This window comes from Candoia aspera, chromosome 5 (genome assembly GCF_035149785.1).
Source record: "Candoia aspera isolate rCanAsp1 chromosome 5, rCanAsp1.hap2, whole genome shotgun sequence".
NCBI classification, from domain to species: domain Eukaryota; kingdom Metazoa; phylum Chordata; class Lepidosauria; order Squamata; family Boidae; genus Candoia; species Candoia aspera.
The window spans coordinates 48,984,931-49,007,765 of record NC_086157.1 but is presented as its reverse complement, the minus strand read 5'-3'; the positions used below and the strand labels follow the sequence as shown (position 1 = coordinate 49,007,765).

The 22,835-nt window shown below is 37.5% G+C and overlaps 1 protein-coding gene across 1 annotated transcript in view; it reads right to left on the bottom strand.

Moving 5' to 3' along the window:
• PHEX (phosphate regulating endopeptidase X-linked) overlaps positions 1 to 22,835 on the bottom strand; it is a 96,526-nt gene that overhangs the window by 56,959 nt on the left and 16,732 nt on the right. The window contains exons 4-9 of the mRNA XM_063305176.1: positions 12,805 to 12,891; positions 10,212 to 10,438; positions 8,567 to 8,635; positions 7,417 to 7,533; positions 4,308 to 4,391; positions 3,892 to 4,037 (exon numbers count right to left, since the gene is read on the bottom strand). Coding sequence (XP_063161246.1) covers positions 3,892 to 4,037; positions 4,308 to 4,391; positions 7,417 to 7,533; positions 8,567 to 8,635; positions 10,212 to 10,438; positions 12,805 to 12,891 — 730 coding nt within the window. The remainder of the gene's footprint in view (positions 1 to 3,891; positions 4,038 to 4,307; positions 4,392 to 7,416; positions 7,534 to 8,566; positions 8,636 to 10,211; positions 10,439 to 12,804; positions 12,892 to 22,835) is intronic.

Genomic DNA, 22,835 nt, shown 5'->3' with positions numbered 1-22,835 from the left:
GCAAGGTAGACTTCAGCAGTTCATGGAGCGAGAATTGCCAGATGTACAAGCTGGGTTTAGAAAAGGCAGAGGAACTCGGGACCAAATTGCCAATATCCGCTGGATAATGGAAAAAGCCAGGGAGTTTCAGATAAACATCTATTTCTGTTTTATTGACTATTCTAAAGCCTTTGACTGTGTGGACCATAACAAATTGTGGCAAGTTCTTAGCGGTATGGGGATACCAAGTCATCTTGTATGCCTCCTGAAGAATCTGTGTAACGACCAAGTAGCAACAGTAAGAACAGACCACGGAACAACGGACTGGTTTAAGATTGGGAAAGGAGTACGGCAGGGCTGTATACTCTCACCCTACCTATTCAACTTGTATGCAGAACACATCATGCGACAAGCTGGGCTTGAGGAATCCAAGGCTGGAGTTAAAATTTCTGGAAGAAACATTAACAATCTCAGATATGCAGATGATACCACTTTGATGGCTGAAAGTGAAGAGGAACTGAGGAGCCTTATGATGAAGGTGAAAGAAGAAAGTGCAAAAGCTGGTTTGCAGCTAAACCTCAAAAAAACCTAGATTATGGCAACCAGCTTGATTGAGAACTGGCAAATAGAGGGAGAAAATGTAGAAGCAGTGAAAGACTTCGTATTCCTAGGTGCAAAGATTACTGCAGATGCTGACTGCAGTCAGGAAATCAGAAGACGCTTAATCCTTGGGAGAAGAGCAATGACAAATCTTGATAAAATAGTTAAGAGCAGAGACATCACACTGACAACAAAGGCCCGCATAGTTAAAGCAATGGTGTTCCCTGTAGTAACATATGGCTGCGAGAGCTGGACCATAAGGAAGGCTGAGCGAAGGAAGATCGATGCTTTTGAACTGTGGTGTTGGAGGAAAATTCTGAGAGTGCCTTGGACTGCAAGAAGATCCAACCAGTCCATCCTCCAGGAAATAAAGCCAGACTGCTCACTTGAGGGAATGATATTAAAGGCAAAACTGAAATACTTTGGCCACATAATGAGAAGACCGGACACCCTGGAGAAGATGCTGATTCTAGGGAGAGTGGAAGGCAAAAGGAAGAGGGGCCGACCAAGGGCAAGATGGATGGATGATATTCTAGAGGTGACGGACTCGTCCCTGGGGGAGCTGGGGGTGTTGACGACCGACAGGAAGTTCTGGCGTGGGCTGGTCCATGAAGTCACGAAGAGTCGGAAGCGACTAAACGAGTAAACAACAACATAATACTACTATAGTGGTTTCCTTTTCAAATGTTGTTCCTGTCTGTTGCCTGGGGAATACAACCATCCTGAAGAATCCTTTGGTACCCTCGATACAGAATATAAAACAGTTGTGGCCAAATATTAAAACATCTGTTATGTTCTTTTTCAGCCCAACATTTTAGCAGTCTCTGAAATTCCAGAAGTTTTATCTACACTGGAGAAGACTTTCAAAGAGGCTACACTAGCAATTCATTATGATCAAATCTAAGAAATGGTATTAAAATGAGTTTGGATAAGATATAACAATTTGAACTTCAGACATGGAATATCTTATATTGCAAAACAATGGCTTTAAGATTTAAGAAGCTTTAAATATGTTTCTTATTATTTAAAACTCAGTTCCACAGAATTCAACAAGTTAACAGTTTCTGTTTCAAGTAAAATAAAAAAACAAGCATAAAACTGTAATTAGATCATTAAGATGATCAGAATGTGTGTAGTTTTACAAACAGTATAACAAAATTTTGCCACATACAAGGAAATGGAAATGTGGAAATGGAAATTTTAAAATAAATCAGAATTGCCTACAGACTTCAGCGAATAGGGAGTTATGAAACAGGCTCTTGAGTCCTTGTAGAAGGTGAAATATAAGAATCCATGGGCTACAAATTAATGGGTACCACTCCATAAGGATGCAATCTTAACTCATAAGGAACATTTTAATATTTCCCATGAAGAACTGTTGTTGGAAAGGCATTAAAATCTGCTAATGTTGTTTAGAATTTAGGAAATGTTACTTGATTTAAATACCTGCCATCTTGAAAAAAGGGGATTGAGTATTCAGAAACACATTCTTTGGAAGGGTGGATTAGTCTGATTAGCTTTCTAAGTTTGTAGCATATCACTTAAATGTAGTAAGTGCTTGATCATAGCCTATCAACAAAATAATCTTTTTTGAGAACCCATAGTTTTTCAGTTTTTGCAAACTGAATATATTGGGTGTCATGCTCGCCGTTTCAATGCCTTTGAGCCATCGTAACGTTTCTCATGTCATTAATGGGTTGCGTGTTTCATCTCTCATGGGAGGATGGTACTGCTTATCTTTTGGCTTTGCTTTGGAATGTTTTTCTATTATCTGTTATGTTCAAGGTTCCTTTCCCAGGCTAGCACGTCTGACGTTGGCTAGCACCTGGACCGGGCGGGGCTGATGTAACGGGGCGGGATACGTGTGCACTGGAGGAGTTTTAAGTTTGTATTTGGCGCGCTTTTGCTCATTCTCAGCTTTCTCTGTATTTGTCTTTAGTTCCCTAATAAATCAGATTTTTCACAGCAGCCTCTTGTGAGTCTGAGTATTTGGGCTAGGGCAATCATTACATTGGGCATATTGGATCCTCAACAGATGTTTCAAAAAGGTTGGCTGTTATCTTGCTTTATGCTGGAGGAATAATAAATTTCAAGGAACTTTAGTGTGTATGCTTTGGTCATGTCCACTGGTAGTCCCTTATCGATTAGAGATGAATACTGTGGTGGACCAGATTTGTGGAAGGAAGTTAAGGTTTAAATATATAAATGTGATGTTAAATTATATTCCCTCAAATTTGAACTTCATGGTTCAGACATGGAATATCCTATATTGCAAAACAATGGCTTTAAGATTTAAGAAGATGTATGTATGTATGTATGTATGTATGTATGTATGTATGTTTATATCTTACCTGGAAGATAGTGAAAAATATCACTATTACATTTTGTAATAGACATTTGTGTTCCAGAGTTAAATGCTGGGTTCAGTGTCAGTTCTCAGCCTTTGAGATGGCTTTATATTAACAAAGGCAAGATTGGATAATATTATTCCATGAAGAGTTTGTTTAAAATCTGAATATTATAACATTATTATTTGGAAACCATAACAAAGTAGGGTTTTTTTCCTTTCTTTTTTCCACTTTTTTCTCCTTTTTTTAAGTTTTTGCTGTCTTGTTAATCTAATTTTTGCAATGTGTTTTTTGTGGCATTAGTTTAAATAAAATGAAATGCTGCTCTTTTCTTTGCAACTGTTGATATTTGTATCAACTTTATTACCATTTGTACTGGTTTAAATTCATTTTTAAACAATTAAAAAGTAGTATCATGTACGGATTTGAAAAGAAGAATTTGTAATTAGCCAGAAGCTACTGCTTCTTCATGTTCTCTTGGAATAGTTTTTTTAATCCTTCTTTTTCTCCTTATTTCTTTCCCAAATGAATAATAGAGTCCATTACATTGAATTATATTGGCTAGCTTTTATGGGACCTGCACTCTATCACATTTGGAGGCTCTCAAGTTAGGGAAAGCTGTTCTGACAGTAATATTATCTAAATTATAGTCATGTGTTTTTAGTATATATAATGCATTTGTTTCTGCAAAGCTAGTGGACCAATCCTCATATGATAGCTTTTAAAATTTCTCTTTTGGTCTTGAAAATGAAAAACATTACAAGCTTCCTTTCAACTCTACCAACATTTTTGTCTGTGTCATTCACATAATTTTGTTGGCATTGCACAATCCAGGCCCAATACAAACTGAAAGATTTCTGCAGTTGTATATTATTTCTTGGTATGAAACTTCAAAGTGCACCAGGAACCAACACATTGTTCTGAAAGTCCAGCAGAAAAAAAAAAGACAATGAGAAATCCTTACTTTTTCCTTTCTCTTTCTAGTATCCTGAATAAATCTTTAAAATACTGGGGCACTCGGATGACCACATTCTCTGAAGCATCAGTGTCTTTCAGGTCAGGATAGAGTTTAGTGTCAATCACCTTCTTGATATATGCCAGCCAGTCAAACTGAAAGATACATAAATGTTTAGTTTTTGGCTCTTACTAAAACAAAAAGCTGAATAATTTACAATTTTTCACCTGAGTGCAAAGCTGAAGTTCACTGCACATTGCAAATATTTTGAACCTTTGATAAAAACATAGTTGTATTTAAGGTAATTGTGAATATATCTTTAACTATTTTAATTTAAATTGCACCTTATGCACATCTAAAGCAGCTTTCAGTTTGGAAAGGTAAATATCCAGTCCAATCATGCATTATCAAAGTTGTTTTCCAACCTGTGGGATCATGGTGCTGAGTTCTGATATGTTCATTTTGTTGTACATAGATTCACTGGTTCGATTCTCATGTGGAATCATTATCTGCAAAGATAAATGTAAATAAATATTATTTCGCTGAGAAATCCACTCTGACTCTGTTAACACCAACAGATCTTTTCAAATTTCCTTCACTGAGATAACAAATGATACATAACAAACCTGCTGATGTCAAGAGAAAGAATTATTTTATAACTTCAGCAAAAAACTACAGAAACAAAAAAAACCCACTTTTCTGTGTTAAGATTCTAAGACTTTTCCTCTATATATTATAATGAATAAAATTTATGCCTCTTCTAGTATTTTTGCTATTGCAAATAACTTGCAACCATTCATTAATTCCCTGTAAAACACAATTACCTGAACTCTGACATAGTAATGGTCAGTTCCATATTGAAAATCCATATACATTTATCTATAAATAGCTTAAACAAAAAAAGGCACATCACATATCCTTGTCTAACTCCCTGTTCAGAGCTGAACCATTCAATAAACATTTAATTTTTTTCAGTGACTTTACTTCATTATATGTTGTTGTTTATTCGTTCAGTCGCTTCCGACTCTTCGTGACTTCATGGACCAGCCACGCCAGAGCTTCCTGTCGGTCGTCAGCACCCCCAGCTCCCCCAGGGACGAGTCCGTCACCTCTAGAATATCATCCATCCACCTTGCCCTTGGTCGGCCCCTCTTCCTTTTGCCTTCCATTCTCCCTAGCATCAGCATCTTCTCCAGGGTGTCCTGTCTTCTCATTATGTGGCCAAAGTATTTCAGTTTTGCCTTTAATATCATTCCCTCAAGTGAGCAGTCTGGCTTTATTTCCTAGAGTATGGACTGGTTTGATCTTCTTGCAGTCCAAGAGTGCCCCACTTCATTATATACCACTAATTTTATCACCCTTAGTAACCGATTTTCACATCATATTCACACAAAACATTCCATAATTAATTACATGCACTTCATCACACACTTTCTTTAAATCAACAAATATATTTCTCAATGTCCTGCTAAACAGCAAAAATCTGGACTGTACAGATTTATTAAAGTTCTTAAATTTTACTTATTGTCACCCCTCATAGTCTTTTAATCAGAAATCTGCCAGACTTTCCCAGGCACACTTAACAAATAAATTCCCTTTAAATTTTGCATCTAATCTTGCTAGTTTTCTCTTTGAAGAGGAGAACAATGAGCCATTTTTCCACTTATCAGACATAGATGCAGAATTCTCATACACATTAAAAAGAAATCACAAAGCCGCTCCTTAAGTAAATTATAACCATATTTTACCTAGAATCTTTCCATTTTTAACATTCTCACAGTTACTTTACTACTATTTTTCCTCCCTATGGCATAATGAATATAATTTATGCTTGCTCTAGTTTTTTGCTTTTTATGTATAACTTGCAACAATTCACTCCTTCTCTATAAAACACAATTATCCTGAACTCTGACACAGTAATTGCCAGTTCTATACTGAAAATCCTTATACATTTATCCATAAATAGCTTAAACATCCCATATCCCTGCAAGAAGTTATTGCAAAAAGTTTGGTCAGAACATGAATGGTTACTTTTCATTTTGTTAAACTGTATTTAATTCATTTGGGCCTTGCTTCCTGATATATTTTTATACTTCTAAGTTTGTTCTACTTGGTTAATCAGTTTTTTCTTTGTTTTATTTAAGTTTTGCATCAGTTTCTAAGATTCCATCCTGTTTTCCCCTGCTTTGTACCTTGGGTATACAGTTTTTTTCTGTGGAGCCCTCCCTATTTCATACTGGTTGCTCATGTGTGTCACGTGCATTTATACATTATGCACTTATACTTTATGAATATTATACTTTGGTGGACAAATTAAATCCACTATATACAATATATATTGTAAAGGTGTTATTTTTATAACTTCAGTCCCCTGAGTAAGAGATTTGCCCTCGAAATACATTGTGTCCCAATTTAGAATAAACTATTTATACACCATATTTATTTCTTTTAGTGACTTTCTAAACCTTACCGGGAAAGGGCCCTGTCACGCTGTTCCTGTCACCCTCACCAGGTAGACCACACCAGGAAATCAATTCCACAGGAAGGCTAAAATTATTTTATTAAGATTAGCTATAATAACAGAACCTTGCAAGTGTGACTGTGCTGTACCTCCTCCTTCTTACAGTTCAGTGAATGAGGGAGGCATCTGTCTGAGACATTTTTGAATGTTATCTTGTTCTGGACTTAAAAAATACTTCTGCCTAGCTAATGGTTCCTGCATATCTCTGTCAAAGTCATCTTGCATCATGATACTAGCTCCAACTCTGAGTGATTATGTGTGACTTTGCAACACAAGTATAAAATACACAAAAATTGCATTGCAATCACATGATGTACATTTCCATACTTCCCCCATTTGCCTCCTTTCTGTGAACACCCATGTCTGTGCAAGCTAAGATCTAAGGGCTCTTATTTAGAAACTATCTTGCAAGCCAAAATATTATTGTGTTCCACATATTAGGGGGTGCATGCAATATACCATTACACACTCAATATGCATTAAATATCACAATTGATTATCATCAGAGATCCTTCCTCCCTAATATAGGCTAGGGATACTAAATTTGAATTTAATGTTTCTGTTCGTCTTAAGAACTTACTGAATCATACTGGTATCAATAGAATTAAAAACCCAGGGCATTAAAAATGGACTAGAGCATATGATTAAATAACACTGAAAGTCCACCTGTGCATGCCAACCTAAAATTACAATAAAGCCTGAAAAATAAAAAAACTAGAGTGTTTTTCTCCCAAAGTGTCCAAAGGTTATTAAATGTAGTTCACATTATTTGGCTCCAAAGAACTGTGATTCAAAAGAAGCACAATCTTCAAATGTTCTTCTAAAGACAGATGGAAGAGAATAACAGATGCAGAAGAGGCAACTAGCAACCAGTGTTAAGAATACACACTGTCTTGTCACTGAATTAGAACTCTGGGGAACAACAATGTTGAATGGAGATATAAATCCAGGGCTCTTCTGAATACTACCACAAGTGCAGCTGAAATCTACTGTATATTTAGAAGGGCACTAACCTCAGCAATTTTGATTTCTAATTTAAGCACTGACTTCATGTCCAACTCTGCATGTGAAGCGTTGGCACCCAAAAGGACTGCAGTATCAACCATGAACTGGAACAAGGCATCTCTGTACTACAGTGGGATAAGAATTCAGACATCATTAGAGCCAAATGGAGAATAGCTCAAAGCAATTAAACCAGATAACACTTCTTACCTTATTTTATACTGAACAGTTTAAAATAGCACATTATTTACTTATTTTCATTTTTAATTTCAATAACAGTATTGTGTTTGATATTATTTAATGGGTTTGTGTAAATCTTGCTACCAGAATTAGCATTAACATCATCAGAAACATTAATTAGCGTTCCCAGGTGCATTAATCAGTATACACTGAGAAAGTCGATCACTAGCCTTCTTCAAAAGTTTGGTTTTCAAAGCATATTGAGGAACCAGGGACATGGTATTCATCTGCACTTCCTTTCTTTTTCCATGTTATCAAGAAATATTTGTCCTCATATTCAGAAAACTAAACACAAGAACAGAACTATCAACTCTTGTGTAATATATGAATGATTACAAAATTTTACCCCACAAGACATCCTTGGTTCCAACTCATAAATTAACAAAGAAGATTGTGTTGCAAATAATGGTCAAGACTGAAAAGGAATAGGGTCATGGAACAGGGCAGGGTTCTACTGATAATAAGTAACTGACATGGGTTAATATTGGTCATGTTTATTGTGCAGAGTGAGAATATGTTTGAATACTGTATGCTCAAATATTCACTCTCTATATTCCTCTTTTTACCTTCCCCCATATTTACCTGCTATGTTGGGAATGATCTGTAATTATAGATAGTAAGTGACAAGGTATATATATTCTCATGTAATTAAGATTTTCTTTCAGCTTTCCTTTCATACGGTTTATGCAAAATTTTAGCAGAGATATAATCTTTATCCTCTGTATATACTCTATACAGTATACAGACTATAGAAGAATTAACACTTAGCTTCCCAACTTGATGTCTTGCAGGTGTGCTTGGTTTTAACTCCCAGAATTCAGCTAGCTTTTGGGAGTTGTAATTCCACATAGGCTGGGAAAGGCTGGGAAAAAGTCCTGAATGTACTATGAGCTATGAGGTGACAGAGGAAATAATACTCACAGATTTAGCTTCTGTGGTATTGTCCAGGTAGTCTTCCCGGGCTGACAGAGTCAGAGACGCTTGGTCTAACTATTTAAAAGATATAAATAAAATAAGAATTACTATACATTAGATTTACGAAAAGACAATTTGGAGTGCAGTTCTAAGCCACACTTCAGAAATAAACCCAAAGATCTTAGTGAGTAGATTTGCATTAGGGTTGCAATGCCAACGTGGAATGCAGTATTATAAGTTAAGGGGGGGAAAATACATAAAAAGGATTCACAAAAGTCTTTTAAAAAAAAATCAAAGGAGGATTATATTAACACTGGATATTCTGCATATTTGACAAAATCAATATGTAGACACTGAGGAGTTCTAATTTTACAATAATTTTTTGCTTTATCCCAAAGATGTCTCACGGCAATCTAATCTAAGGACCAACTTCAAAAATTAAGCAGAATATAGCAGTGTACTTTCTGTAAAGCAGACTGCTGAAAATCAAATTAGAAATGACTGTAGAATGCCTTTGGGAATACTATTACATATATTGTCTAACTTTTAGTCATTTACATATATACATACTAATAACCAGATGTCATGATGTTGTTGAACACAGATGTAAAAGTTTATAATTCCTGTTAACAAAATTAGCTGAAGGGTGGATAAATATGAGTTAAATACAGACTTAAAATATGCTATGCTTTCTTGCCTACAGTATGTAGTTAAGGAAGGAATTCCTTGGGGTACAAATAAATAATTTCATTTGATTTTAAAATAAATGAACTCAAAAATTAAGACACAGCTTCAGGCCCTCTAGCTCATGCCCATATGTATCACAAAATTGCTTTCCATTTTCCTTGTTATATATGGAATGCTAGATGGCTAACCAAAAGCTTACATCCTACCTGCATGGCTTCCTTTATTGTACCTTTATATAAATTTATATATAAACTGAATAACTAACTAACTAGATAATACATCTTTGATGTGCTTATTATCTATAAGTTTGTCTGTTTGTTTCTATCATTTATATACCACTGTAATCTTCATGGACTCCTATACAGTATTATAATTAAGACAACAATATAATAATAATATGTTACAGGCCTAGCGATGGCATACAGTCATCATCCCAAATGCTTTCTGGAAATGCTGTTTTTACTAGTGTGAAGAAGAGCATTAGGGTGGGCACTGATTTGACCTCAAGGGGAGACTGTTACATAAATCAAGGGCCACAATGAAAAGGTATTGGCTGTGATACACAAGGACCCTGTCCCCGACCACTTTGTAATTGGGGCCATTAACAGATTTTGTCAGGGAGCATACGTCAGATCATTCAATTTCATATGGAAAAGGTGAACCTGAAAGTACCTAGCAGCCAATCAATACAGGCTTGGTTAAAACTAGCACTTTGAATTGCATTTCAACCAATGAAGCATGGCTGTTACATGGCTATTGTGGTTCTTGTTTGCCAGCAAGCAGGCCACTGCATTTTGCACCATCTATAGCTTCCAGGTGGTCTTTAAAGGCAGCCCCATTTAGAGCACATTGTTGTAGTCCAATTGCCAGGATCTCCTGCTCCAGGTTAAGGATAGAATACTAAATAATAGAATGAAATTAATTGAAAACTTAAATACAACCTGCATGGCTTCCTTGACCATACCTTTATGATGTGCTCATTAGAAGACTTATCATCTGAAGCCACATATAATCGGATGAAAACAGAATTGCTGTATTGACCACGAAGAGTAGCAAGGGTCTGGAGCATGCTGAACTTCCTTTCTGACCACAGACCTTCAGGCCCAATGTTTGATTCCAGCACAGGCCAGCGGAATGGCGAATGTTTCAGCATGTTTAGAAGTGGTTTTGCATCAGCTTTCTCTATCTTATCTGGGAGAATGAAAAAATTCAGTCAACATAAGGCAACTTGCAAACAATCCACTTCAAAAGTACCTATGGTCTGTCTATATATCGTTGGCAACAAAAGCATGCTTCCCTATCATTCTGTGTATTTCTCTACAACAAGTGAAATGTCAGCTGGAATCATAGGTCTAGGCTAAAAATGAGCCACTTTGAATAGCTTGTCTTGGCACAGATAGCAGAAAATCTCTCTTGCTATCTGTCTATTTAGGCCCTGACTGCTGTTAAGTCAGTGGGATCCTTGAGAACAAATACAAATCATCCAGGTTTTTGACTCAATATGATGTATGGCCAGGTGGTCCACTGCCTGGTCAGCAGATACCAGATCATGGCACTTCTGTATGGCACTACTAGAACCTTTATTAATTCTGACCACTGCAGAGGGGGAGGTAATCTATCTCTATTTTAAGCTGCAAAATGGCTTGTACTGCTCCTTTACTAAGGACTGTCTTGTTTGCAATTTCTAGGTTTCCTAGAGTGGTTCCCATATTCAATTAGATGCACAGTTCTGGATGAGGGAATACCTCTTCGGTAATAATATTTGTCAAAAAGACCTTTGAATATGAATAGGAATTAGTAAGGTGATGTGAATACAAAAAAGTGAAATGAAATTTTAGGTGGCATCAACAGTAGCATAATCCCCAAATCATGGGTGTCAGACTTCAGCCCTTATTTTGGAATTGATTTACTGATTGGTCAGAAGACTCAGACACAACTCAGCTATATTTGTCTTCTTTTGCTAACAAGAATGAAACCATATACAAACACAACTGCCTACAAAGCCTATGTGTAGGTCTATTTTCTTGACTTTAAATTCTAGGGTTTATCTTCTCACCTTTGAGTCAAAATATACTTGGAGGGCCTTGTGGCACCTGATCTATGTTGACACAAAGATTTTCTCTAGTCTGGGAACCATTCATTCTTGCTTCACTAGCTTTTTCTGACACTGTCTCCCTCCCCTCTCTCTCTCTGAGTCTGAAGGCAACAAGTGCTTCTACTCCTCCCTTTTTCTGGTCAGTAGGTGAATGAAAGGCATTTCCATTCCTTTGTCAGCTAGAGGTGATGACTCTCTCTGCATTTATGTTTCATAAACCTTTGAAATACAGGCTGCCCACCACTATGTAGGATGTTGCTGCATATTCAAGTTTCTCATAATTAAAATCAAAGGCAATTAAATATTCCTTTCAAAGTTAAAAGTTCCACTGAGAACCAATTTCGTAAAAATCTGTGCATTCTGTAGTACTTTTCTAACAGTTCTGTATGAGGGAAAGATGATAGCAACTTCTAATGTTTACACAGTTTGGGAACTGATAATCATGGACTACATGTAGGAAGACATCTTTTTTCTTGACAAATGTGGTATTGAATGTACGAGCTGGCTATCAATAGTCTCAGCCCTAACAGAGGGTTGCCAGGCTGAGTGAATGGAGTATATTACATGAAATGGAGGATTCAGTGAAGTTGTTAAAATTTTAAAATTTGATTTAACATCCTTCATTATTCTAATACCTCATTATTTGATATTAGTTCTTCTTCCCCAGAATCATAATCCTTCATTCTTTCTTTTTGAACCCTCTAAAGAGTTAATTAAATAATTGCTAATTCTATCTTAATGTGGCGATGAACCTAGTATGCTTTTATAATAAACCACTTATTCAAAAACCCTATCTCAGTCTTACTACTCAATTCCCCTTCTGAAAATACTATTGTCAGTCACCAATCAATCTTGTATTTCCTGGTGTCCTAACAGTCAGAAATCACGCTGAGACGAGGAGTAGGTCTCTAGTGTTTATTACTGCTACATTAAACAGAATCCTAACGAACTGAAGAAGCGTGGGAAAAACCCAGACAGATAACCCCAAAGTTAAGGTGGGTCTGATCTGTGTCTCTTTGAATGGCTGCTTAATTCCTCAGTACCACGCATGCATTTTCCACCCTGGATCGAGGCCCCCTCCTGCTCGCCATCAGTACTCATGACACCTGGTGTGTTAAGATACATTTGTCATTGACACCATCCGGTGTAACAAGTGGGCAATAAACTATAAAGGCCTACATTAAAGATTACATATCCCTTAGATGTACATGTTTCATACACAAATATCTGTAACAGCCTGTGGCAATATATAGTTATTTAAATGATAGTAATATTGAATAGATTGAGGTGCAATCAGAAAAAATGCACCATTGCACATATCTAAAGTATGGAATTCACTGCCCATACATATTAGGATCTTCTAGATTGGTTTGAATTAATTTTACTATATCTTTCTTCTCCCAATAGAGACTAACAATTTGTGTACCATACAGTTGCCAAAAGTACAGAAATAGTTACTCACTGTCATTCATACATGAAGAATAAAGTATCTTGGCCTTCTGTACAGCATCACTGTCTCTCCTTTTGCTGAGAGGTTTTTCAAGGAGAGCTGTGAAAGAATAGAACATTTTTTTCCAAGATGTTTATTGTTATTAGAAAACAAATCAGAATGTCACAGTGTAGGTAAGATGCCTGAATTCTTGGGAACAAATGTGTAAGTTAGATTGGCTGCCATGGACATTTTTGACTGAGGGACTCAGAAAAAGTTAAACTGCACATGGTGAGAGATGTTGGAGTTTCAGTGAATGTTATACTCTGTTCTAGAATGTCTTCCCTTCACATTAGAAGGGATATGAAACACTGAAGACACAGGCTGAATAGCTCTCTCTTACTCTTGAACAAAAATGGAAACTCTGATACAATCTTCATTGCACAATACTCCTATTCAGAATCCTAGTAGAGCCAGCAACAATTATATCACATCAGATACATTTTCATGTTTTATTTTATTGGTGAGAAAGCAATGATGTTGTTAATTGAATTGAGAACTTTTGGGAAGAGCTTCATTTGCTTATCATTTCTTCCATGATTATTCTATCTAGATAATAATAGGATATTGCTCAGTTTCTTATACTGTATCATAGATTGCATTTATTGCACAAATGATTAAGCCAGAATCAAGAATTCTAATTACATAACATTTCCTTAAAGGAGAAATCTCAGATGATATTTAATCCACACATTTGAAAACAGAATGAACATGTACACAATAGTGAGAAAATAAAGGAAGGAAGAAATTGGTTGTTATTGTTGGTTGTTATTGTTGTTTTGAAACATAAATAGGGAAATAACATCAAAGTGTTTTTTTTCCCTTTCCTAAATGATTGAAATACCAAAGGAAGTATATCAGGTTACCTGTAATTAACCCTAATGTATGGCCACTCTAGAAATGCAGGGCTTGATCTGGCAAAGCTAAAACTGTGCCTCAGGAACACTGAGTTTTTCTCCCCCATTCTTTTAAGTCAAATAAAATGACTACACACAGGGATATTACATATTTTGAAAGAAACATAAAAGTCAATCATCTTGCTCACTTTCTTTAGCTCCCAGCTTCATTTCCCTGAAACCATTCTAAAAGTTCCAGGGGTGGGGTGGGGGGTTATTTTGACCCTATTAGCTACAACACACTCCAGCCAGGTTGACTCAAGCCAGGATTTACGCATAGCTGGAAACAGGAAATGGAAACAGCAGGTGCCAAAGTCGGTGGTGAAGTGAAATCCAAAGTACTGAAATGCCATAATTTGTCTCATTAGACATCTGTGTACTCCAGTGCAGGTTCAAGATGTTCATGCCCTCTCTCTTAAGCTGTCCAAATTCTTTAAAGGGCTTTTAATTCACCTAACTCACCTAATCCTGCCATAAATGTTAAAAGCAAAGAGACATGTGTAGCTGACTCCACATCTACACCACCGTTTGATGTGGGAGACTGGGGTTCAAATTCTGGCTGGTACCTAACTTACCAGTAGGGGTGCTTGGGCAAAGACTCCCTAAAGCTTCACCTGCCTAGCTCAAATATGAGAGTGACATGAACTAAGAGAGTCATGCCAGCTCAGACATTGCCCAGATTAACAAGGTCTGTGCCAGATATTGGGGAACCCGGACAACCTGATGATAAGTGGGCTACTGGAACAAACCATACATGGATGAGACAGGAGAACCTGGAATTGATGGAATGCTACTAGGCAGTGGCATAAATGGAAGGAAGATCAAGCAGAGGAAGTGCCACGGCAAGACAATACCCTGCATGGGATGCAGCACTGACAGACAGCTGAGGTGGCTGACATTGGGAAATCCTGAGGCACTGATCATAGCAGCACAAGAACAGGCATTAAGCACGAGAACCACAGAAGCAGAAGTTCCCCACATTAAACAGGACCCAAAGGGCAGACTGTACAGAGAGGCCTCAGAGACAGTCCAACACATAGTGGCAGGATGTAAGAAGCAGGCAGGAATAGCATACACTAAATGGCACAACCAAGTAACTATCATTGTGTACAGGGACATCTGTACAGCATATGGGCTAGACCCAAGTCCAGATGGGAGATTCCACAGAAGGTCGTGGAGAATAACAGGGCTAAGGTTCTGTGGGACTTCCAGATCCAGATGGACAGGCAGGTACTGGCCAATCAACTAGACATCATGGTAGTAGACAAGGACCAGAAGACAGCAGTGGTGATAGATGTAGCAGTGTCAAGTGACAGCAACATCAGGAAGAAGGAGTATGAGAAGCTGGAGAAGTACCAGGTCCTGAAGGAAGAACTAGAGAGGATGTGGAAAGTGAAGGCCAAAGTGGTCCCAGTGGTGGTAGGATCACTTGGGGCTGTGACTCCTAAGCTGGGAGAGTGGCTCCAACAGATCCCAGAAACAACATCAGAGCTGACTGTCCAGAAGAGTGCAATGCTAGGAACAGCTAAGATACTGTGCAGAACCCTCAAACCCCCGGCCTCTGGTAGAGGACCCAAGGTTGAGGAAGGGATTTTATATATATATATAAGGTAAAGGTAAAGGTTTCCCTTGATGTAAAGTCCAGTCGAGTCCGACTCTAGGGGGCGGTGCTCATCTCCGTTTCTAAGCCTTGGAGCCGGCGTTGTCATAGACACTTCCGGGTCATGTGGCCAGCATGACGACTCGGAACGCCGTTACCTTCCCGCCGAAGCGGTACCTATTGATCTACTCACATTTGCATGTTTTCGAACTGCTAGGTGAGCAGGAGCTGGGATTAACAACGGGAGCTCACCCCGCCGCGCGGTTTCGAACCACCGACCTTCCGATCGACAGCTCAGCAGTTTAACCCGCAGCGCCACCGCGTCCCTTACATATATATATATAGTTTGACAGAAAGCAAACAGCAAAACCTGACTGGCACAAGACCATCAGACCAAGTAGCTATTCAACCAAATTTGAAACTAATCTATATGAAGAACATGTGACTGCAGGCAAGAATTACAGTATAAGAAACAGTGAAATATAGTAGATCATGTAGAATGATGAAGTGGGAGTGGGAAGATCCAGATATAAACTCCTTTTCCAGCAGAAAGTTCACTGGCTGATTCTGGTCTACTTTCTCTCACTCCTGTTTACTTCACAGGTGTGTTATAAGGATATCATGGAAAAACCCATGTTCCCTGGCCATGAGATATGTGTAATCAATAATAATTGTTGCCCACAAATTGCAGTTTGTCTGTTCACCTGGCGCAATAAGCCAATCACCACGCAAAGCAGGAGAATCAAGCTCATTTTATTCAAAACGTCTGGAAGAAAAGGAGGACTCCTCTCTCTTGAGGGCAGAGAAGTACTGAACATACAGCAAACAGCACTTTTATACAGTTTTACAGTTACCACAGTGGTTATCACTTTTATACAGTTTTACAGTGGTTATCACAACCTAGTCTATAAAGCTCCTAATTGGTTACTTCTTCTAGCATCTGTGCAGTAGCTTTACATGCTACATGCTATCCCATAATATTCCTTAGTATGTTTCATGTTCCCCATAAATGCTATTCTAGGGGTGTGTTTTTTAAGATGTTAATTAGCTAGGGTCATAGCCCCTTGGTTAGGGCTGCTTGGTCTGTCACGTACACTACTCTAGCACAGGCATTTAGGGTCCCATAATTCAACTCCCTGTCCTCCTTCATCTTCCTCTTGACAGTTACACTGTAAACACAGGCATCCGGAGTCCGATAATTCATCTTCCTGTAGTTTTCCATTCTCTCTGCTTATCTCTCCAGTGTCTCTCCCCTCATAATCTAGCCAGTTTCTACTTTTCCACTACTTCTCAAAAGCAATCCTATTCACTATAAGAATAGATTAGTGTCTTTTCCTCAGTTACTATTTCTCTACTTGAAATTGCATTTTTCTTTGAATTTGGATTTAGTTAAGGATCAATTGGAAGGAGCAGGAAAATAATGGGGGAAGGGAAGAACCTGTCCTACACTCCAGATCACCTGGCAAAGGTACAGTTAGATCTTCAGTGCATTTAGGAAAGACATCATCAGTTTAGGATCTAAGCCTAAATAGATACACTGTCATCCTAAGAGTAAACAACGATCATATCCTGTTAAATTGAAGTATATCCTACACTAAAAGCTAAATACTCCTACAGGATTCTTTTCTTTTAGAAAAAGAACTATTTTGAAACTGACTAACTATATATTTGTGGTAAAGTGTTACCTCTAATCTTACTTGCTATTTCTAGCTCCTGCCACTTTTCTAGCCTACAGGCGGTTATAGTTTCACTCTAGGTTTTCATACCCTTCAGCTTCTTTCACAAATTAAACTTCCTTCATTTAATTTATGAAGGAGAAAACAAATCCTACCTATGAAATTCAGAGCTAAAATACTTTGTCTGTGATCTTATCATATCAAGAATGGGGGGCGGGGGCAATGCTACAGTATTTACTGGGATTAAGCCAAAACTTCCTCTCAAACTGAGTCCCCTGAATCAACATCACCTCTCTTTCTTTCAGTAATTCTGGATGTGAACTTTGAAGATATTTGCACTGCTTCAGAATTGCCTTCTTGATGCCATTTTTATTTGAGAGGAAAAGTTATTTTTGGCATTCACTGTTGTTCCATATGGTTATGACACCATGGAAAGTTATTGACAAGCATCGATTGCATCTATGAGTCCATACATTTTCAAGAAACCGTGGGTTGCCATATTCACAGGAGGAAAATGGCCACAGAAAAAAAGGGCAAAAAAGAAGGTAGAAACTGATACAGAAACCAAGGAAACCAAAGGGGATGAAAAGGATTGTTTAGTAAGATTTGCATCTTGAGTGCATGATGTGCATTCTTGTACATTAGAAGCTAAATGTACAACTTTTGAAGAAAACACTAAATTAGGACATATTTGTTACAGTTTATAATTTATTCACAAGAGGGCCAATTCAGGTCAGACCCCATCTTCAGGGTTTATTGCCGGACTCTAAGTAACAGAGCCCACTTTCTTCCTCTTTGGGAGGTAAAACCTTAACCCCAACATCTTGATGGGGCAAAACTGTTAAAATTCTCCAGGTTTGACTAGAAAATCAATCAAAACATTTATAGTATCTAGACCTAGGAATTAATGCACACTCCAAACAATGCCCCCTTGTTCCCTTTTTTTTTCACCCCAAGGCCACTAGAATAGCTGTTATTGATTACACAATTTGCAGAAAAATTAGTCAAATGGATTATTATTACAACATTTTTTGAAAGCAACAATCCCCATGTGAGCAGTTGAAATATAACATCTCTATATCTCTGCTGTAATTGCTTAAGGGAAGGTAAAAGCAGCTGAAAAATCAGTTAGTTAAAATCTGTTACTTTCCCCAATTTTTCTTTCTTTAAATAAAATCTGATTATCAGAACAAAGAGCTAAACTCAACATTCTTTTCAATTAGCACCTCTCTGGCCTAACAATATATGAACCATATAGGCAAGCACAAGTTGTCCTTCTTCCTATTCCTACAAGGTTTTTAGAAATGTTTTCAATTATTTTTAAACACTCCTTTAGCCTTTTTTTCTATAGGTTCTACCATCTCTACTTAGCAAGTTCAAGCAATAGATTTAGAAATGTATCATGTTGTAAAAATGTGTTTGTTTATAGCTGCCTACCAGTCACAAGCTCAGTAGAAGTAACTGTGTTTCTCTTTGCTGATGTGGTTGCTGGCTGCAAAAAAGGGAGAGTCTGCTGGTACTGATTAACTGCATTAATAACATTATGATTACAAGGACAGGGTACATCAGCATACACAAAATGCACACACACCAACTAAAGCTCAACAGAACAGTCCAAAGCAATATGGAATCAGTGCATTTTTAAATGTACCTTGACAGTTCAACATCAACCATCAGACTAACCTTGTCACATTGTGTAGTAATTGTAATTGTAGTAATCTGCATTTACTACAACCTGAATTGCATTATACAGTAAATCCTTCACAAACTTGTGAAGGCACATCTAGTACTTGGACTGTGCCACCAGGCTTCTACCTGGACCTCTTTCTACAAAAGCAGAATTGAGATCCAGAACAACTTCTTACTGAGACACAGGCTGCTTATTGTGCTGCTTTGTCCTAGAATATGTCTTTTGTAGATAAATTTGAAAGAATGAAAAAAAAACAAGAACGATACTTGGAAGCCACAAAACAAACTTTTTTTGTCTTCAGGAGAAGACTAAAAAATAACGCTGCTTGAAATGGTCCTACTTTGTTCTGATATAAAACATTTAGAACATCTTTGGCAGCACATGGTTGATCTTGTTGTGGCTCAGAAGTTAAGGAGGGTCAAGCCTGGTTAATACCAGCTGAAAAACTGTCAGGGATTATCAGGATGGTACGCTGCAAAGTTGAAGAGCCATCTTAGAAAAGTCAACAGCAAACCTTCCATACCACTGTGAAGAAAGACAAATCTACAAAGTCACTGCAAGTCATGCTCAACTCAAAATTGTGATCTTTTTAATACTAACCAGCTTTGCATTTTATGTATCTAATCCACAGAGATCAAATGCAAAACACATTGTGAATGCACCTTATCTAGGGCAGAATGATTTTTAATTTGCCTGTAATAAGGCCTGGCATCAAATCTCATAAAAGATAATCCAAAGACAATGTTGGAAAGAATTTTCTGGGTTTGGACTGTAGCTCAATGGTAGAACACTATTGCAATCAGAAGGGTCTATAGTTTGATGCCAGGATCTTAAGAGTCAGGCTGGGAAAGTTGCCTTTTTGAACCCCCAAAGAACTGCTGCCAGTCAATGTAGATGATACTGAGATAAATGAACCAATGATCTGTGTTCCTTTCAGGCAGGTTCCCATGACCCTTGTTTTGTTCAGTGATGAGTTGCTAAAGTAGGACCTACATTTTTTAGAAACCCTCAAACTCATGGTTGTGGCTTTTTTTTCCCCAGGAAATCATGACTTGACAAACACACAGACCTTAATTATAACATTGCAACAGTACACTAGTGCATTCCAGAAAGGATTATAGTTCAAGCTCCAAAAACAAGGATAGGATGCTGAAGACAGACATCTGGAGTATTTAGGAACACAGAAAATGCTAAGTATATACTGTGCTTGCTGAAAATAAAAATGGAACCACAAGTCTCTAAAATTAGGCTCAACATTTTTATTCTTGTTTTGGTCCCTTCTCCACAGTTCTGTGGATGAAAAGGAAGGAAAGAAGGAAGGAAGAAAGAAAGAAGGGATATGAGAAAGTGGCTACTCAAAATATAAAGATACAAAGTTCAGGTACTGAATAGACATAAAAACAGATTTACTTCAAGATCTGGGGACTTCTAAAGAGATTGCCAAGCTACAGCTGCAATAAGGATCCAGGGACTGCATGGATGTGACAAAGGAACAGCCTAGGCCAGCCTTCCTCAAACTCTTAATCTCCAAATGCACTGGACTCCCTGTCATCAGCCAGCAATACTCCCATGTGAAGATGGGGACTGTACTCCAACCCATCTGAGAACATAAGGCTGGGAAAAGCTAGAGTAGGGGTCGAATCTATTCTCTGGGGCCAAGAGTATCCACATAGCCTGCCATATTACACACTACTTTAAAAGTAGCCACTGAATTTAAGAATGCACTCCAAAAAGTTTTAAATATTCTTTAACAGGGAAAGAAGATATTTTCTGAATTTTGTTTCTGATCATTCAGTTTCCCAGTATCATGCTCTTAGTAACCATTTATTTAAGTTTATATTACTGTACATTGCTAACAGTGATTTTCTTTACAATTCAGATCTCTTTCCATGAGAATTAGAATCTTACAAGCATTTTCTATTTTCATTTGTGAAATGTCAGAAGATATGTATAAATATGTATAAATAAACAGCCTCGTGTGGCACAGAGTGGTAGGCAGCAGAATTGCAACCAAAACTCTCCCCACAACCTGAGTTCAGTCCCAGCGGAAGCTGGATTCTCAGTTAGCCAGGTCAGGTCAACTCATCCTTCCATCCTTCCGAGGTCAGTGAAATGAGTAGCCAGCTTGCTGGGGAAGGTGACGATTGGGGAAGACAATAGCAAACCACCCCACTATAGGCTGCCAAGAAAACATCGCGAAATTGGCATTCCAAATGATATTTAACCTACTTTTTTAACCTAACTTATTATTATTATTAGGTGCCTTCGAGTGAATTTTTGATGTTTGGTGACTGCCTGCAGTTTTCTTGGCAAGGTTTTTCAGAAGTGGTTTGCCATTGCCTCCTTCCTAGAGCTGAGAGGGAGTGACTGGTCCAAGGTCACCCAGCTGGCTTTGTGCCCAAGGTGAGACTAGAACTCACAGTCTCCCAGTTTCTAGCCTGATGCCTTAACCACTAGACCAAACTGATTCCTTAACACTACACCAATACATTATGTGTGTTGTTTATAATCTCAGACTTTTACAACTAAATATTCAAAGCAACTTTTGAAGCATAAGAAACTGTAATGGCATAAAGCAATAACACTTTCCCTCTCTCTCTCTCTCTCTCTCTCTCTCTCTATATATATATATATATATATGTAAAAATTAAACTGATAAGAATGTCCATTTCAGCTAAAATTGAACTCTGTATTTTAATTAAAATATTTAACATTTTTAAGTATTTTTAAGCTAAAATATGTTTTAAAACAAAAATATAAGACTATCACTAAGGTCACAGATCCCTCAAATTGCAGCAAAATTTAGTCTCAATGAATTATTCCCTCCTATCCCCTATCAGCTCAAATTTATCACTTGGACAAATGCAGAAACACTGCACTTCATTGGCTTAATTAATTCATTTCTTGAGACATTATACTTTTTATCTTACATAATTTTTTGACAGTTGGTTCATTATAATTAATATGTCTAGCTTTTGTGGCAATCAATCAGTATGCAGTAATAAGCAATTAATGAGGATTTAATTAATATGTATTTCCAGGGAGAGTTTGTGAACATAGAGCCATACATCAAATGAAAATGGTCTGATAACCTGGGAAACCATAATCAGCTTCATAAGAATTAAATCCAATCAAGAAAAATAATACCACTAAATTTTCTCTCTTGATAAGGATCAATGTTGATGTGCCAGCTTTTAAAACAGTATGGAACGTTTTCAAGAAAATAAGCTGTAGATAAGTAGGGCTACATTTCTAGAACATGGCTCAATTTATTAGGTCATATTATGCCTAGTCCCCAAAGCAAATGTGTTAATAGCTCTATTAGTCACTAACTAGGACTGTGCATGCACTGCGTGCCAGGGTGTATGTGTGTGTGTACAAGCACAACTGGATCACTTCCACTGAGCCTACTCTTTCCTTGTGCCCATTCTACATAATGTTTAAAAGCACAGGCATTACTGAGTTAAAATTCAGGTGAATACATGGAGGAAAAAAACAGAAGCAGAAATCATACTCCTTTCCTTTGATATGTGGACTTAATGGGTATTGTAATCTCCACTTGGAGAGTAGAAAGGGAGGGAAGACTAAGATGCATAGCTCTGCTCTTGACTAGAAGGATGGATGATCGGTATTGCCTTGACCCTGCTCCTAGAGCATCTTGTAATTTGAAGACTCAAATTTGGGGCACACGAAAAGGTCCCTAAGCAGTTATCTTAGCATTGATTTACTACAAGATTAGACAGACAAGTTCCATTACAGTGAAATGTCTCTTTCCAAAGTATATTTTTCTAAGGAATTAAAAACTGTCTGGAATCTACTACTCTCTTCAGATCTGGAGTCCTATCCTCTTTCTGCAAACCTATTTTATGGTTTGATGATTAAAGCCAAAATAAGCAGTTGGGGGAATTGTGCAGGTTTTCCCAGGTGTGTATTTGTTTTTGAACCCCTCAGTTTTCTGCAAAGGAAAAAACTCAGTAGTACTCAAAGGTCCTCTGACCTGTAATACAGATTATTTCATTTTTTTGCTGCCATTAGAGTATTTCCCATTATTCATTCCTATAAGAAAAGATCTCTTTTGCCATGCTGTTACCACTATGGTCTATACTGAGACAATAGAGCAATCTAAGAAATGTTTTGTAGTC